Source organism: Zeus faber (genome assembly GCF_960531495.2).
Source record: "Zeus faber genome assembly, chromosome: 3".
In the NCBI taxonomy this organism is placed as follows: Eukaryota; Metazoa; Chordata; class Actinopteri; order Zeiformes; family Zeidae; genus Zeus; species Zeus faber.
The window spans coordinates 9,725,106-9,742,491 of NC_137190.1; the positions used below are offsets into that span (position 1 = coordinate 9,725,106).

Sequence of the window (17,386 nt, forward strand, 5' to 3'; positions counted from 1 at the left end):
AAAGTCGAGTATTGTATCAGGTTTTTCACGGTTTTACTAACTATTTTTTACTTCCACAAATCAGCCTTCATGGCTACATCTGTGACAATGTACAAGACTGGAAACAGGAAGTTGTGCCGCTTCCTAGTGGCAACCTGCTGTAGATTACAGTCTGGGTGTACTGCGGTCATTACAAAAAGTAGTTCTAAATAAAAATGTGATAGTACATTCATTCAAAACATGTAAAATACACCAATGTTTGACATTTTAAGACATTACACATTAAAAAAGGAGATTTAACATTTTTTCCAACCCCATTCACACCACAATGTTTTTCTTCCACTCTGAGCTTTGTTAAGCAGCTTCAAAATGAGGAAATAAATGTGTTATTTTAAAAACATTGCTCACAGTTTCACTGTGAATTTCCATGCAACTCCTACATCCCTCCTCTGGCGCTCATGAAATACGACATCACTACCCGTTCCCCTTTAAGAACAGGATGTGCCATAATAGGGGCCTTTATAGATGCAGGTCACTGTGAAAGATCACACACACACACACACACACACACACACACACACACACACACACACACACACACACACACACACACACACGTGACAGAAGCCACAGGTCAGTGGGATGTGACCAGAAACATTGTTATGTCCACATACGCACAAGAACAAAAACACAAATCAGAAGCACACTTCATACACACACCTGCAAAAACACACACCAGCAGAAACATAGGCTCCCATTCCTCACTCTAAACAGGTCTCTCAACAGGCTTTTAAAATCACTGCCAGAGCCATCTGTTGGATGTGTTGAGAAGTCCTTTCATGAAATAAATCATCCAAGTCAGCCTGTTATGCAGTAATTGGCCAGGTAGCCAGAGAGTCAGTGAGCCTAACTGTTGGCATGCCATTCAACTCATTCTCAATATCTGGGATTGGACCAGCTCCATTAGGAAGTGACTACTCCCCTTCCCAGGTTGCCTCGTTGAAGAGCAATGCCTTTGACAAGAAGAGGTATTGGCTTCGTCAACATATACATACGTTAGGGATGCCACGGTGAGGAATTTTCCCCACCGGTTAACATACTCATGACAACACCGGTGTTACCGGTAACACTGGACATTGTACAAAGGGCAGGGGGGTGTGGGGGGGCCGGGAGCACAAGGGGTGTCCCTGTGATGCACAACCGCAAATTACAGATGGAAGGTGACGGGTCGCGATCTATACCTGATCTAAGGTCTCCCACAGCCTTCTCTTCTCCTGTGATAAGCAGACTGTGCTGCGACTCTGCTGTGCGCACCAAGCAGCCCCTTTCACTTTCACAGAGCGTCCCACTAAGAATTGATATCACGCTTCGTATTTTAAAAATTAGAATTTTTTTTATTTTATTTTTTTTTCATTTGATGAACATCTGCACTGATCTGTGAAAATTAACTGCATGTTTTTGTTTAGGTTTTATTTAGATAAAAAAAAGGAGAAAAAAAAACGACAGTGGGGGCGGGGTGGTGGGCAAGTAATGTAATCGGTGTACGCCCGGACACCGATAACCCCGGCAGCCCTAACATACAGTACGTACAAATTAAATGAAGCAGAGCAAAGCAAGTACATTTTGAGGTTATCTGTGAGAAATCAACAGTAAGTCGTGAATAAATGCATCCACGGACACACACACACACAAATTTTAATATGGGCCCGGGCGAAGGGGCGAAGACATGCTCCACTGTCACCCCCCTCTGGATGATATTACATTTCACGAATCCTTATGACAATGACACTTTAAGGTTGCCAGGCAACTTGCCCATGGGAGCGTGTTTGCCAGCGTGGGTGGTGGCAGTAATGGCAAGTGACATCACTTCCGGTGAATACCGCCTGAGCGCTGACGGCATGGGCCTCTGCAAAACCTCCTGGAAGGGGACCTCAGACAGAGAAGCCTTTAAGGCGGATGCAGGCAGCGACGACAACACGAGCACAGACCAGCCTGCTGCGGTGAAACAGAACATTCCCCCGCATCCGAGGAAGAACTGGCTGGAGTGGCGTCCTAGCGGTCTAACAGTGTCACCGCGCTCGGCGGCGGTACGTATCAGGGCGGAGGCAACACTCTGGTTCCCCATACGGTGAGGACCGAGCTGTGAAATGATACCGGGAGGCTGTTAGACAATCAGGCACACAGAACATGATCGCATGGCTATTTTTATATATATTTTATAATGCACTGAAAGAAAAAAAAAAACAACCTACATCTAACAGCTAAAGGTTTAAAATAAAGCTCGCTGCTTTGAAAAAATAAAATAAAAAATCCCTTTCAACTCAAAGAAAATTACTCTGTTACTTAGTTGTATTTTTGGCTCACGGTCGGTCCATAAATGTATTAATAAGTTCATTACCCAACCATACACAACAGATATCAGAAATCTGTCGCAAGTCAAACACAAGCTCTCTGGAGTGTTTACATCCATCTTCAGCGGTCGTCCTCAAAGCCCAACCCAAGGACTGTTAGTAGACGACATACACACACACACACACGCACGCACGCACGTACATGCGCGCCTTCAGGCACGTTGTCTGTTCATCATTTTAACATGCCATATGCCTTTGAGACAAATATATCCTGCTTTTTCACAGTTGAAATAAACTAAAAATAGCCAGGACTATTCAACTGCATTTTATTGGTTTTAGAGATTTTAAACCAATTACCGGCTTAGAGGCCTGAGAAATTCAACGACACTAGTATAACAAAAAAAAAAAAAAAGAAAATGCAAAACCCCTCCCCCCCTTCATAGTCAAATTATCTTAATCAATTTACAAAAAAAAGAGCTTAAAATGCACAACTGCATTTCTAGATGATGTTCCTTCCAGTTAGATATTCTTAAGTGTACAGTGCCTCTACAGAGTCACATGGTTTGTTTAGTTGTTGGTACTTTAACTCTGCCTAATATTTCTGAAATCAAAGTATCTGTAGTTAGTTGCTAAACCAAATACCTGGGCCACATTTGGCCAGCGGGCCACCGGTCGAATAGCTCTGAAATTTATACACAGCGCTGCAAATAGTACAAAGCCCTACTGACATCTGTAGACAAGCTGAATCATAAAAACCTTAAAAAACACCTACACACCTTTTATTTATTTTTTTTGGACGGCAATCTTCACATTCATGCAATGAGTCATATGTGGGAGCCGCCTGACCACAGTCTTCCTCAAGTAAAAACAAGTGTATATACGCTTGATAGGACTTGATTCCGTTATTTTAAAAAACGAAATCAAACGGAATCGTGAGATCCTAGCCAATGCTCGGCCCTACCGTTCAAATTGGACAAATTATCTCTTCGAGGATGGCTCAATGTAGGATTCTCTGAGAACCGTAAGCTGTCTGCTGATCCGCACCCGCCCGAATCTCGTCTAGTCCTGCCAAGTCACCCCTCCACCCTGCACTCGCAGCCCTGCCCTACTTGGCACAGTCCTAGCAGGGAGTGGGCGTGTGCGTGTGTGTGTGTGTGTGCGCGCGTGTGTTCGTGTTCCTATGTGTGTGTTGGTATTTAATGGAAATCAAGGATATGAAAGGCCTCTGAAAGGCCGCTGTCGCCTTTAAATGGGACCTGTTCAGCAACATCGATTGTGCGCCGCCGAGTCATCTGCGAGAACTGTACTTAAGTGTGCCGCGTGTTTGTGCGCGTCTGACGTCCTGAGGGCTTTGAGACGGTGGCGTTTGGTCCTCGTTGGGAAATCCCCCTCCTTGTGAATGGAGGGCTGTGATCTCAATGCCGCACGCAGCACACGGCGGCTACAGCAGGAAGAGCTGCACAGAGCTTCCAGTCAGATGATAAATACCAACACTGCACACGCTGCTACATGGGGGATTTGTGTGTGTGTGAGGGCTTGCTGTTGCTTGTAAAGAAAGAAAAGGTGTGTGCACACGTACACTCACGTTTTGGCTCCGCACACACACACACACACACACACACACACACACACACACACACACACACACACACACACACACACACACACACACACACACACACACACACACACACACACACACACACACACACACACACACACACAGCATATATCACACAAAAATACTTATTTGATTGCACACACATGCGCAGCCCCAAATGGATTAACTAGGAAAACATGCAATTAAAAAAACAGCTTTAGGTTTTTCCTAATGAGAGGGTGAGGGAAAGAGATTAGATGGGGTGGGTGGGTGGGTGGGTGGGGAGGGTGCAGCCGAGCTTTGAGATATGAATAGCTATATGCTGCAGCGTACGTGTGCAGCGTAAACCCCCATTTTCTATCAAGTAATTGATCTCCCGAGCACCATTTTGTTAGATTTTTTTTTCTTTTTTTTCTTGCCGAGGACTCGCTGAACAGTACACAGCTTTGTACCGTAAACATATTCACAACATGCCTGCGCACAGGAAATGGTGCGTTCACAGCCTTGAGCATAATGGGAAGAAGCAGATCTCAAAATATGGAGGGGGGTTAAAAACAAGGAGGGGTGAGGAAATGCACAGAAACAGAACGAGCGGCTCGGTGCTTCCATTTGATGCTGATGCTGATGCTGATGCGAAGCCGTTTTTCAGCAGGTTGGCCAGAAATGCAATACGCATCCTGCAGAAAGCGGTGGTCAGCCGGTGCTGGCCTTAAGAGAGGCAGTCTTTCTAACCGGGGTCTGGATGGCAGCAAAAGCCAAGATTCTGTTAAATCACAGCCGAGAACTGTCCGCATCATTGAGAAATTTGTCCACCGGATCGCTTTGTCATTCCGTCTCTGGAGACTGTGTCCGTAGCAAATGGCTTGCACCGAGGAACAATCCATGCTATGCGGTAGCAGTGATTTTCGAAAATGTAAAAATGCTAATCATTTATTTTCATGCAGTGGCATTTGGCTATTAAGCACTGTATTTGACAATCAAATGTATGCACTTGCAAACAACAGCCTAATACGTTGTTGTACTGTGTGACTACAAGCAGGAGTACAACAGTGTAACACAATCAAGAGACGTTACGGTAAGTTATCAGCACATGCTAGGCTGATAGGCTAACACCAGCGAGGCATACAAAGCGCAAGAGCACATATTCTCCAAAGAGCAAAACAAAATCAGATCCCATCTGGCAAACTGAACTAGATATCATCGGCCTCCAAATATGAAGGCCGATGATGAAAACGTATTTTGTTTATTGTTTTTTTTTTTTAAATAACAGGGTAACTTTTTAGACGTGCCCGCCCAAAAGCACGGCAACGAATCTAAAGATTCCAACTTTAGACAGAGCGTTTTTTTATTTTCCTAAAACAACTCTTTGACATCAAACAGAATCTAACCATTTAACAGAGGTAAACGTCTTCTTACAAGTTATTGTTTCTTTGTCGAAATAGCCGATTTGAATTTAAATCCGTCACACATGCATCAACATGGAGAGCAGCATCACACTACGGCGACCCAGCCTTCAGTTTCACTCTTTTTAAGGGTCGAGACAACGAGAAAATGCTGTTACTGTATCTCCATCTCCTCGCACCCAGACGGAATGGTCACATGCAAGCACAAGCACACGCTTAATCACATGTACAACACACACACACACACACACACACACAAACACACACACACACACACACACGCGCGCGCGCGCGCGCACACGCACACAAAACATGATGACAGGAGCACAGGCTCTCAAACATCCTTAAGGAAAGGGCAGGAGTAATGACTCTTGTGGACAGTTGGCATCTCTGCGACGGATGCACATTAATATTTCATGTGGAAAAGCCGAGCCGTGCACATGAGTGTGTCCCCGTCTCTCGCCGCCGCCTCCCAAAGCGCCGCGTGAAAACATGAGCTTCGTGTTCCTCGGCCGCCTCGGTCCCCAGCGTCTGTACCAGCAGGATCACCCACCCCCGAGTGTGTGTGTGTGGGTGTGTGCATAGGACACACACACACACACACACACACACACACACACACACACACACACACACACACACACACACACACACACACACACACACACACACACACACACACACACACACACACACACACACGTCAATTCATCAGTGAAATTGTCACTCGTTCTTAATTTGTTTCTGCTGGCAACAAGAGAGACGCGACAATACTATCACTTTGGCTGGCGTTGTTGAAATAACTTCAACAATTAATTTGTGGTCATTAAGCAAAACTGTCGCACAATATCCAGAGCATTCTTTGCTTCCAAGGCTTGGTCAGTTTTCCTTGATATGCAATGTTCTAAATGCAGTTGCTGGGATATGCTCAGAGATTGTTGCGATGACAATGCAACCAACTCAACACTCACACAGCTCGAGTGTCCTTCAATAAATAAACGAAATGTTTATTTATTACACCAGGCCTATTCAACCGCCGACCCGAGGGAAGGTTATCCAAAAATTGATATGTTATTTTAAGCTTTTTAAATCTTTGGCAATTGATGAATATATTTTGAATAAAGTATACAAGGCGCTGGGGTGGATGGTGAACGGTACTTTTTACTTTCCCATACCATGCTGCATGGTTTAAACAAAGAAACAGATTACACTCCTACTGTACACGTCAAATTTAATTGAATTGGCCCCTGAAGTGTCGAGCTGAAAAGCCGGGCCCCCGACAGAATGTGACTGAGTGGCACCGATCTAACTTGGAGCACGGAGGCGAACCACAAACCTCACTCCTAACACCTGCGACACGTGCCACCGCTCCGTTTCCATTAGATATTAGTGGTTTATGTTGTTTAGGACTTCATCTGCGTCGACAAACACCGCAGACACCAGACCATCCGGTGGAACCTGTTCAACACCTGGAACCTACCGTGTGTTTTATATACTTTTTAGCTGCTGGGACCTGTTGCTATACGTCACAAAAAGACTCCACCGCATCAAGTTATACACGGTTTTGTCACAGAGTATGAATGGTAGTGTTTGTTACAACATATTCGATACCTGTAAGTGGGGTGGGGGTGGGGGGGGGTCGTGGCCTCTGGAGTTTTCCTCCGCATACCGGCAGTGTTTTGGCTGGCTGCATCAAATTAGTTCAAAATGGCTGGAATGTGTGACGTAATCAATGTTATGAAAAGGCCATTAAACAATAGCACACTCCACAGGCTGGACTATTCTTTGTGTGTTCCCATGCAAAAAAAAGTTCAATAAATATTGTACGCTTGGCTTGAAATTTAAGGACAAGAAGGACTTGTGTCCTACACACACACACACACACACACACACACACACACACACACACACACACACACACACACACACACACACACACACACACACACACACACACACACACACACACACACACACACACACAGTTTACTTACTTATGGTCGATTAAAGGCCATATGTACACAAGAGCTCCCCAAATTAACTGCTTTAGGAATAAGCGGCTCCCTTTCGACAACTGATCGTGAGCAATGACTTGGACCCCCTCAATGTAAAGTCACAACAGCGTTTTAGTTACAATTTTTTAATATTCACTGCAATAATTTCTGTTTCGTATGTATAAACTGCAATTCAGCGTTGTGATCTTTGATCATTTGGGAGATTTGTCTGTGGGGAATCATCCCTGACCAGCAGTCCGAGTTTAAACAGGAAGGCGGGCGCGGGTCCAAGTACACCTTCAGCCCCGCAACCATCACACCTCCACCCGACGGCGTCTCTTCGCACAAAATAAATGATGGGTTACCACCACATCGCCACCGCCGACATTACACAATCGCAATATTTGTGAAATTACTCGTTTTTCAAGTGAGAGCAGGCAGCAACCGTATTGTCCGGTGTTGTCAATTCTTCCTATTGTCAAATAAAACGGCATCCTTGACAAATGATGGACTAGATTTAGACTATGTGAAGGAGTCGCGACATTAAGCAAACCCCCTCCCCTGCGTACACTGATCTCGCTGCCTCAGCCCTCAGGTCTGCATTAGCTTATATTTCATTAGCTGCTCCTGGGTGTGGCTTATAGCCGCTCATTTTAACAGGGGGATGGGGAGCGGATTATCTATACATCAGCGCTACATGCCTCAACACAACCTAGCAGTCGGCTGCAAAATGCTCAGCGCAGCCTTTGTTTGCTCCTCCCCGGTCTGTGCCAACGACCATGCCTGGATTATTGTTATCGCCTGCCGTAAATACAACTGAACTTTGAGCTGCCATCTTAGCAACCGCTCACAGGCAGAAAATGCCAGCAACGTTGTTAAAACAGAAAAAAATGAAAAGACCCACAGGAGAGACTAATAGAGATGAGCTACTCTTCTACTATTAAGAAGGACGACAGTGTACTATGAGATGGTATACTGTCTTATATATTTCAATGGCTATTCAGGCTGATGGCTGAGAAAGAATCTCTCACCTACATCTGCATATAAAAACTTTAAATATATTTCTCTGGTTTAACAAAAACATCCAAAAAACATATTATATTTATTGTTTTTCCATGTTTTTTATTGTGTATTTCATTATTATTCATTTATTTTTTCCTCTCTTAAATGTAGACTTGCTGCTGCCTTTTAGGTGTTTTATGTGATTTCTTTTGGAAATTCTGAGCGCCATGTTCTTGGAGCTTTTATTTATTTATTCATTATATGATGTGTATTCTGGATTATTCATTGCCCTGTATTTGCTTGCAAATGTTTCTGTTCTAAGGGCACCATTGTAAAATAGAGTTTGCTCTCAACTAGTCCTCCCTGATTAAATAAAGGTTATCTATCTATTTATCAATCAATCAATCATATTTATAAGGTGTATTATTCACTGATATGGCAGATGACATCTGCATACAGGATGGATAACATGCGGAGGGGGAGTTTACAGACTACATACCCGATTTTGGCCTTCTGCTTGGGCTTGGAGGAAGGCACGATGCGGGCCTTCTTGGAGGCCTTCTCTTTGGGTCGAGCTCGTTGGGAGCTCTTCTCCCTGTGGCCCCGCTCCCTGTGGGCCTTGTGCGAGGAGGAGGAGCAGGGGAAGCTCTCGGGGCTCATGACCCTGGGGATGTTCTTCTCCCCTCGCTGGCGGGCCTTGGCGATAGCTTCCGAAATTATCCTGTTGGCCTTCTCTTGCTTGTCCTCTGAAGGCCCATCGATCGGCTGCTGTGACCTTCGCTGGGTCCTCTTCTCCAACGAGGAGCTGGACGATGACGAAGATGATGACGAGGATGAGGATGAGCTGCTCTTCATCGGAGGGCTAAGCACCCGCACGTGGCTACTAGGACCATTGGCGTTCTTGCGAGGCTAAAGAGGGTGAGAGGGAGAGGGAGAGGGAGAGAGAGAGAGACGGGAAAGATCGTTACTTGTGCAATTTATTGGTCCGCCATCTGGATCCACTTTTCACTCAGGACACAGCAGCGACAACAGCAAGCAAGTGGTTCTCACAGTGGGCGTCAGACACTTTCATGGGGTGCAGAGGGTTCCACTTTAATAGGACGTGATATATTGATATAATATCAGTATTGGGATAACAGACCCGATACTAATCATCCCCAAAATACAGTCAAAGGTATTCATAAAAAACACTATATATATTATACACTATAGATATTTTATTTTCCCCCTGCCCTACTACAACAAATATGAGTAGAGATGTTTTTAGCCTATTCTAATGGTTCTGTTCTAAACGCTTTATCTCACCGCCTCACGATGATGTACCGTAGAACAGTGATCCCCAATCTGGATTGATTGGGGGCAATGACTTTCCTCAACTGATCACGACACCAGGCAACTTTTCTCATTAACGCATTTTCACATGGACGGTGAGAAGTAGAATAGCTGTAAGATGGATGTGGGATGCGGAACATACATATAAGCCAGAACAGTCGATAAAAGTTTTGGCCATCCATGGAATAAGAATGAAGACCAATATGACAAAACCCGCTAGTATGAAGGTGTGATTAACGTCCTTTTTTTTTTTTATTATTGTGCCTATGCTCTGTGGCATGAAAACGGCGTGCATTTTAAAAATGAAACATACATATAAATAAAGGCCTGAAACAACCGTGACATGAAAATGCTGTGCTATGCGACGATCTACCACAGGGATGTTTACCCAACTTGGAGGTAGATTCGGGGCCACGATAACACGGTCATTTAACACATAATTGACCTTAACAAAAACATCTTGTGCATCGCCATGTCAAAGCAGCTCACAATCCAAGGCCAATTCCCATTCAGAACTACAAATCCTTCACATTGTAAGGCATACAGCATTCTGAGTTGGAGAAAATAGTGAGCTACATTTCTGACCCCTACTTAAATTTTGGTCTAAGTCAAGCTGTATTTGTCAAGGTTTATTTTTCACACATTCAAAAGATAAACAAATAAATACAAATAACAGATACAAATACAAAACTCAGCTCACCTCACCCCAGAGGTCCAGACTGAGCCCGGCTCTCAAACACAAGCCTTTCCCAGCAGAATAGTTGCTGCTTCCCATTTCCCTGGCGTCATACTATCGAATTCTACATGTATTCCCTATTTATTTACAATAGGAAAGAATGTCATTTGGAATTTTTCGGCTTAGCTCAGAATGGATTGCATCCACCCTTATAAGGTGATATTTATCCGTGCGGGAAACCGGAGAACATATTACGTGGAGCTTCACAAAGGCCCTCTAAAGCCTCTGTGCACATCGTGCTTAAGACTCGGAACGTACGCCATATTGTGACATGGGAAGAGAAAGCTGTAAAAAAAAAAAAAAAAAGAAAGAAAGAGGGTGATGTGCTGAGAGCAGCAGAGCCTATTCTTTAGTCATACAGCTTGGCAATTAGATGAGTAACACAAGGCCACCTTTGTTTTCTGTCAAAGGAAATAGCAGCAGTGGCATGAAATACTATTTTACTGTACAACAGGAGATGAACGTGATCACCGAATGGGAAGTAGGCCTCACGCGCACAAAAATATCATCCGGTCACACTCCATTATTATTTTCTGTGGGCAACCTTGCCCGTCACGTCACTCATTCAGGCATCGTTTAGCATCTTCTGTCCTGCCCAGATCTCCCACAAATGTGAACACATGCACACAAGAATGACGTCAAACGGGCCCTACGCCGCCTTCCACCCGCCCCATCAGAGCGTTGTGGGTTTTACTACGGTCCATTTAAATCGAAGGTGTAGTATCACCAGGGCACTGTGCATTGGCGGGCCCGGTCTTCAGCAGAAGAGGAAGCAGGAGAGGATGTCAATCACAACTCTTAGATTCATGCCAGATGAAACGTTTTTATAATAAGGAGGTATGACTGAAGGTTTTAGGGCACAGACTGCTGCTTCAAGACGTTTATCTCAGAGAAATTGGAAGGCATCTCAAATGGTTGGAGAAAACCACAGAGAGATTGCAGAAAAAATGTAATATCTTTCTGCAACTCGACGGGAACACGTGAGAAGCCAAATTGAGGCTGGCTGCGTACGAGGTTAAAGAGGCATCGCTGGCGTAGACTGCACAAGGCAGCAGCGAGACTGTAAGGGACCTAAATTATCCGGCCTGCCTGCCTGCCTGCCTGATAGGTAATAATATGTGAATAATACATGACTTCAATGCCATGTATTATTTACATATATGACACACACACACACACACACACACACACACACACACACACACACACACACACACACACACACACACACACACACACACACACACACACACACACACACACACGAAGCAGAAAGAAATAATGTCAAATCTTACAATTAGACCTGGTTACTGTATGTGAAAAGATTTCATTTGTAAGAACGGAACACACACTTGATTAGTCTTTCAAAGTAGACTAGGAGGATAATGAGAAAAACAAATATCCCAAAATGGTTTGATGAATACCTTGATATTGATAATTCACTGTTATTTCAGGGGTGCTTTCATGAGATAATTCCACACAAGAAATATTTGGGAAGACACCATTAACAATGTGGATATTATGGGCCGGCAGGTCTGAGTGTTGATTAGAACCCTTGGAACAGTCTATGAAGTTCGTAAAATGTCATTAATATCCTGCGATATATCGCCGTATAGCTCCATTCTGAAGCATTAAAACAACCATGAGGAAGAGATGCGTTGCTTCACGCTGGAATGTTCTAATTCAAGTTCAAGGCGAAACAGAGAGAGGCGTGGGGGTGAAAGTAACGCTTTGGAGCATAAGAACATGAGGGAACATAAGAAAAGCAGCCAGGGGAAGAGAGAGAGAGGGAGAGAGAAAAAAGCTGAAAACAGGAAGGAAGGCACACAAGAAAAGTGAGAGAGCGATCGAGTGGGGGGGGTGAGAAGATAAAAATGCACCAAAAATCGGGGAGCGCTGCAGCTGTGTAATAAGTCTATAAATAACTGAAATTACAGGCTGCGAGCGCTGCAGTGATTTCAATCCGTCTGGCAGTGTGCAGTCCCATTAAAAAAAGAAAAAGAAAACCATGGGGATCATCACGGCCCGCAAAAAAGGTAGCGAGGAGAACAACGTGGTTGGGAGGGGGGGGGGGGGGTCAGTCAACGCTCTCTCTTTACTCACCCTCTCATTTCTTTATGGAGAGAGCGCTCTAGTGACTGAGAGGCTCAACCCATGAAGGACACACACACACACACACACACACACACACACACACACACACACACACACACACACACACACACACACACACACACACACACACACACACACACGGTAGCAAAGGGCAGATGGAAATGAGGAATTTATTAAACTGAACGAGGTGGGGGGAAAAAAAGAAAGTATGGAGGCGAAACAGCCGGGTTGGGAGGGGGCAGTGAATATAGCATGCCTACATAAGGCCTAAGCGCAGCCACACAAATGAGTATGGAGAGAGAGGAAAAAAAAAAAAAGCAAAGCAATAAGTTCAAGATGGCGGCAGTGCAGCATGAGCCAGTAGCAGAAGAGGTTGTTCAGTTCCTGCCTGCCCCTCCTCCCTCAATCCGCCCCTCCCTCGTTCCCTCCCTCCCTCTCTCCCGGCTCTGTGTGCAGCTCACTTACCCTTCCTCTTGGCCTCTTCACTGTAGACATGGTGCTTTCCTTTTTTCTCCCCTCTTCCCTCCCCCTCTCCAACAGCCTAACAAAAGCCTTGCCCTTTCGCCGGCGTTTTTTTCCTTCCCCGTTTTGCCACCACTCACTCTCTCTCTTTCTCACCCTCCCCCGGTCCCTTGCTCTCTCTCTCTCTCTCTCGTGTCACTCCGTCCGCTCGTCTCGCTTTGGCGGTCGAACCCTCTTCCTCGGGCAGCGTGTCCCCCCTCCCCCCCTCCCCGCCGTCTCCCAGTCAGCTCTCCTCGGGGCAGAAGAAGTAGAAGAGTGTCGGATCTGCTCGGTCTCCTCCTCCCCCCCCCCCCCCCCCCCACCCCGCGGGAAGTGCTCAAGTGGAGTGCATTGGAGCTCCTTCCCTCCCTCTCCCTCCCCCTCTCTCTCCCTCCCTCGTCCGTTCACTTCACGGAGAGCTGGGGGAGCAGCGCTGTGGGCGGTGGAGGAGGTGCGTGGCAGTCCAGGAAGCTCTCATTCTGCCGCTGTCGTCCAGCTTAGCCCCAGTGCGTGTGTGTATTTTCGTGCGTGTGTGTGTGTGTGTGTGTCTCAGAGTTGCCTTCCTCCACCACCACCTCTCTCCTGCCTTCTCATTGATTCCACTTCGCCGCCTGCGTCCGCGTGCACTCGTCCCTCTCTCCGTCCTCTCTCTCTCTCGCACGCGCTCCCCCTCTCCCGCTCTCAGCCGTCCCTTCTGCTTTTTCCGCTTCTTGTCGTCCGTCGTCGTCCTCCTCGTGCCGTGCTGAGGTAGGTTTACTCCTTTACGCAACAAAAGCCTTTTGTGTCGGCGCCGTCGCCCGCTTGCTTGCTTGCTCGCCCCGTGGTTTTATCCTCCTTTTTCCCTACTTGTTTTTCTTTCTTTCTTTCTCCTCCTCCTCCTCCCGTCCTCCCTGGCTGCCCTCCCCTCTGCCTGGCTGGGGCGCGTGTGGCGAGCTCGACACTCCGGTAGGCAGAGCGACGCAAAATGAAAGCACAAAGCAGCAAAATGCATCAGCATGAATATTAGAGATGTCGTTAAAACCAGGGCTCGTTTTTCTCCCCCCCCCCCCCAAACACTCACTCTCTCTCTCTCTCTCTCTCTCTCTCTCTCTCTCTCTCTCTCTCTCTCTCTCTCTCTCTCTCTCTCTCTCTCTCTCTCTCTCTCTCTCTCTCTCTCTCTCTCTCTCTCTCTCTCTCTCTCTCTCTCTCTCTCTCTCTCTCTCTCTCTCTCTCTCTCTCTCTCTCTCTCTGAGGAAGTAGGCCAGCAGATGGTGCTAGCTGTTATTACATTAACTTTCACAACTTAACTCCTAAAGTCCTGGATTTCTAAAGCGTGGTTTGGTTATTTATTTCGCCCCCTCACAGTGCGTGTGTGTGGGGGTCATTTTGTGAACACAAAAAAATAACGGTGCAAACATTATAGTCTGGACAATTCCCCAAGAAAATAATTGTAATATCTAATGGTAAAACACATTTTGCAACCTTCTAAAGTAAATAAGCCCACGAAATTACAATCGTTGAGAACGAACACACACACGCGCGCGCGACAAACCGGCAGAGGTGGAGAGTAACAAGTACTATCTTACTGTACTTAAATGCATTTTAAAGCATTTGTATTATATTCAGTTTCAGAGATTTTTGACTTTTACTTCTCTACATTTCTAAGGAAATATCTATACTTTTTACTGTGGTACATTTGTAATAATACAGTGATGTTTCTTTGGTTGAAAAAAATAAAATCTGGATTTATATTTATGAATGTCAAAAGCAAGCCAAATCAAGATCTGCCCAAGCACTAATCTAAAAAAAAAATATATATATATATATATATATATATATATATATATAAATAAAAGGTGCAGTCGACACAATCGGCCGTATTATAGGCTTTGTTATATCAGGGCACTGAATAGGAGAAAAAGTTTTACTTTGAATCATTTTAAGTACTTTTAACAAAGTAGAAAAGTCAATGTGCAACGTTCACTTTTACCTGAGTAATTGAGTTTCAGGGTATTTGTACTTTTCCCACCACTGCCACCCTGTGATCTCTGAAGACAAGATGGGTGGAGGGTTCTTTTCCTCCCTGAAGGGGTGATAGAGAGCGACCCCACCACTGGTGACTTGGAACATGATGCAGGTGCCATGTGCACGCTAAGGCACGTGATGCCATGAATTACAGACTCACCACTGGCACGCAGCCAGACAGGCAGAGCACCCTGGCGGGTCAGCTCAGAATATGAGCGCTGGACACGCTCTGTCTGGGATAACGTCCCTGTAGCGCCTCAAGCCAGCGCACAGCGATGTAAATCTACTGCCTCGAGTATGAAAAAGTGTTGAATTGAATGAACTTTTTGTTGGGTTTTTTTTTGTGTTGTGGTTTTTAGTCTGGCTGTATTATTCAGATGATAATTTCTCTGTCTTTCCATTTTATTGTCTCAATAAACCAAGTCTATGTTGCATAACTCCCCGTGATGTGTTTATTTTCCGGTTATACTGCCATGTTGAACCAAGCTTGCCATTGCTTGAAGACGGCAACTCCAGCCTCCTGACATACTTGAAAATAACACTTGGAACGTAGGAGCAAATGTGTCTTCTAAGAATCTGACGAACATCGGTGGGTCACAGTGTAGTAAAAAAACATGAAAAGGTGCAAGCCTGAGTTCAGCAATTTCTCATAACATTTTGGGATTCTGAATTAATAAACAGATTGTAATAAATAATGAAAGATAGTGATACTGTGGAAAATTACCTCTATTACTGTTTCAATAAATTATCCCATAATTCCTGCCGTCGATTGTAGGTTGTTTGTGTTTCCGTGTTTATCAATGTGTTATCTGTGGACAAGCGTGTGCATTTGAGCCTCTGTCTGTTCTTTTCCCTCTGGAACTCAACATCTTGGCACCAGATCCGCCGGCCGGGCCAGACCTTGGAGTTTGACCTGCAGAGGCTACATGCGTGCTGGGAGCAGAGCCACAGACCTCGTCGCTGAGGCCAAACAACACCGATAATAAACAACGTCGAGCGAGGGACTGGCAGCGAGAATTACCGTGTGTTGTACGCACATTAGCAGCAGCCGTGGTGTGGCGTTTCAGGTCGCATTGAGGCGACTTTGTCAAAATATGACCGCGATTGTGGCCTCCATTGCACCCTCCCCAGGTGTGCATAATCACGCACCCTCCATTACAGTGGTTCTCGACGTGGGGTCCGGGAAATCCCCCAGAGGTCTTCAGCAAAAAGATTAGTAGTCAAACCTCACCATTATTTCCTTGACGAGAAGTGATCAACATTAGAGAATGTACAAAAAGGAGCGTTTTGATCGTAGTTTCACTATTATCTCCCTGACTTTAGTATAGACAGATAGGTATGAAGGTTTGGACTGAAACATATCTATCAATAAAAATCTTCCCAAAGACAAGATCTAATCAAATGGGGTCTGTGGCCCAATGCACACCACGTTAAGGGTCCTCGATATGAAAAAGGTGAGAGTCACTGCTCCGTTGTATCCGTAGAAGCTCTGCTTTTGAGTAAAGCTAAGCTTGGTTCAGAGAAAACAGTCATTGCCATGGAGAATCAATATGGTCCATCAGATCAGGCCATGAGATACAGTATGTGGTGAGAGACAGAGTTCCTATGAAACCTTGAAGATTCAGAATACAGTGTCAAAACAAGCGGAGTGAGAAGGGGAAAAAAAAAAAAAAAAAAAAGGAACCATCAACACACACATGCTTGAGTGGTCACACGGCACAAAGAGCCGAAACTCCTTGGCAACCGAACGGTTAATATGCAAACTAGCCTTGCAGCACTGTATCAGGGGGAGTGGCTTCCTCTAAAGACAGAAGAGAGGATGGGGGGGATGAGAGCACTGGTGATGGGAACCGAGTGAGGAGGGTGTGTGTGTGTGTGTGTGTGTGCGCGTGCACAAGCAGAGACACAGGTGTCACCCTCTGAATGTTTCATTATTACCTCATCAGTGGGGCGGCATTAGTGTGAAAACGCACTCCTTGTTCAGAGACTCCCCACCGACGCTCTGTTAGCAGAGCCGGGGCAGAGCGACAGCAGCGTATTGAAAAGCCCGGAACAGACAAGATGGCCAAGGCCCACTGTCGCTGCCTCGGTCGCCACCAGCCAACTGGTGTCTAATGTCACCCTCCAGGCAGGGAGAGAGGCAATGCACGCTGGTGGCGGCGGACTCCGCCGAGCCAGAAGGGAGTCCTGCCCACGAGTCTGACACATTGATGCTACAGTGAGCCGTGCATGGAGGTCTCCATGCACGTGGCTCCAAAGATAAGGAATAAACATATCAGCTTTGGTTGAAGAGTACCATGTTCTAAGATAATGGTATTTCAACTTTCATATGTAGATGTTTAATTAAGTCAAAAAAATACATTTAACTG

At 45.5% G+C, this 17,386-nt stretch overlaps 1 protein-coding gene across 4 annotated transcripts in view; it reads right to left on the bottom strand.

Moving 5' to 3' along the window:
* Window positions 1-17,386, bottom strand: part of chd9 (chromodomain helicase DNA binding protein 9) — a 92,296-nt gene that overhangs the window by 50,958 nt on the left and 23,952 nt on the right. For 3 of the 4 annotated variants that reach the window (XM_079997656.1, XM_079997655.1, XM_079997654.1), the window contains exons 1-2: window positions 12,978-13,102; window positions 8,829-9,238 (exon numbers count right to left, since the gene is read on the bottom strand). In XM_079997656.1, coding sequence (XP_079853782.1) covers window positions 8,829-9,238; window positions 12,978-13,007 — 440 coding nt within the window. In that variant the 5' untranslated portion in view covers window positions 13,008-13,102. Of the gene's footprint in view, window positions 1-8,828; window positions 9,239-12,977; window positions 13,103-17,386 lie in introns of those variants that run through there. The other variant, XM_079997653.1, reaches the window with a different exon arrangement.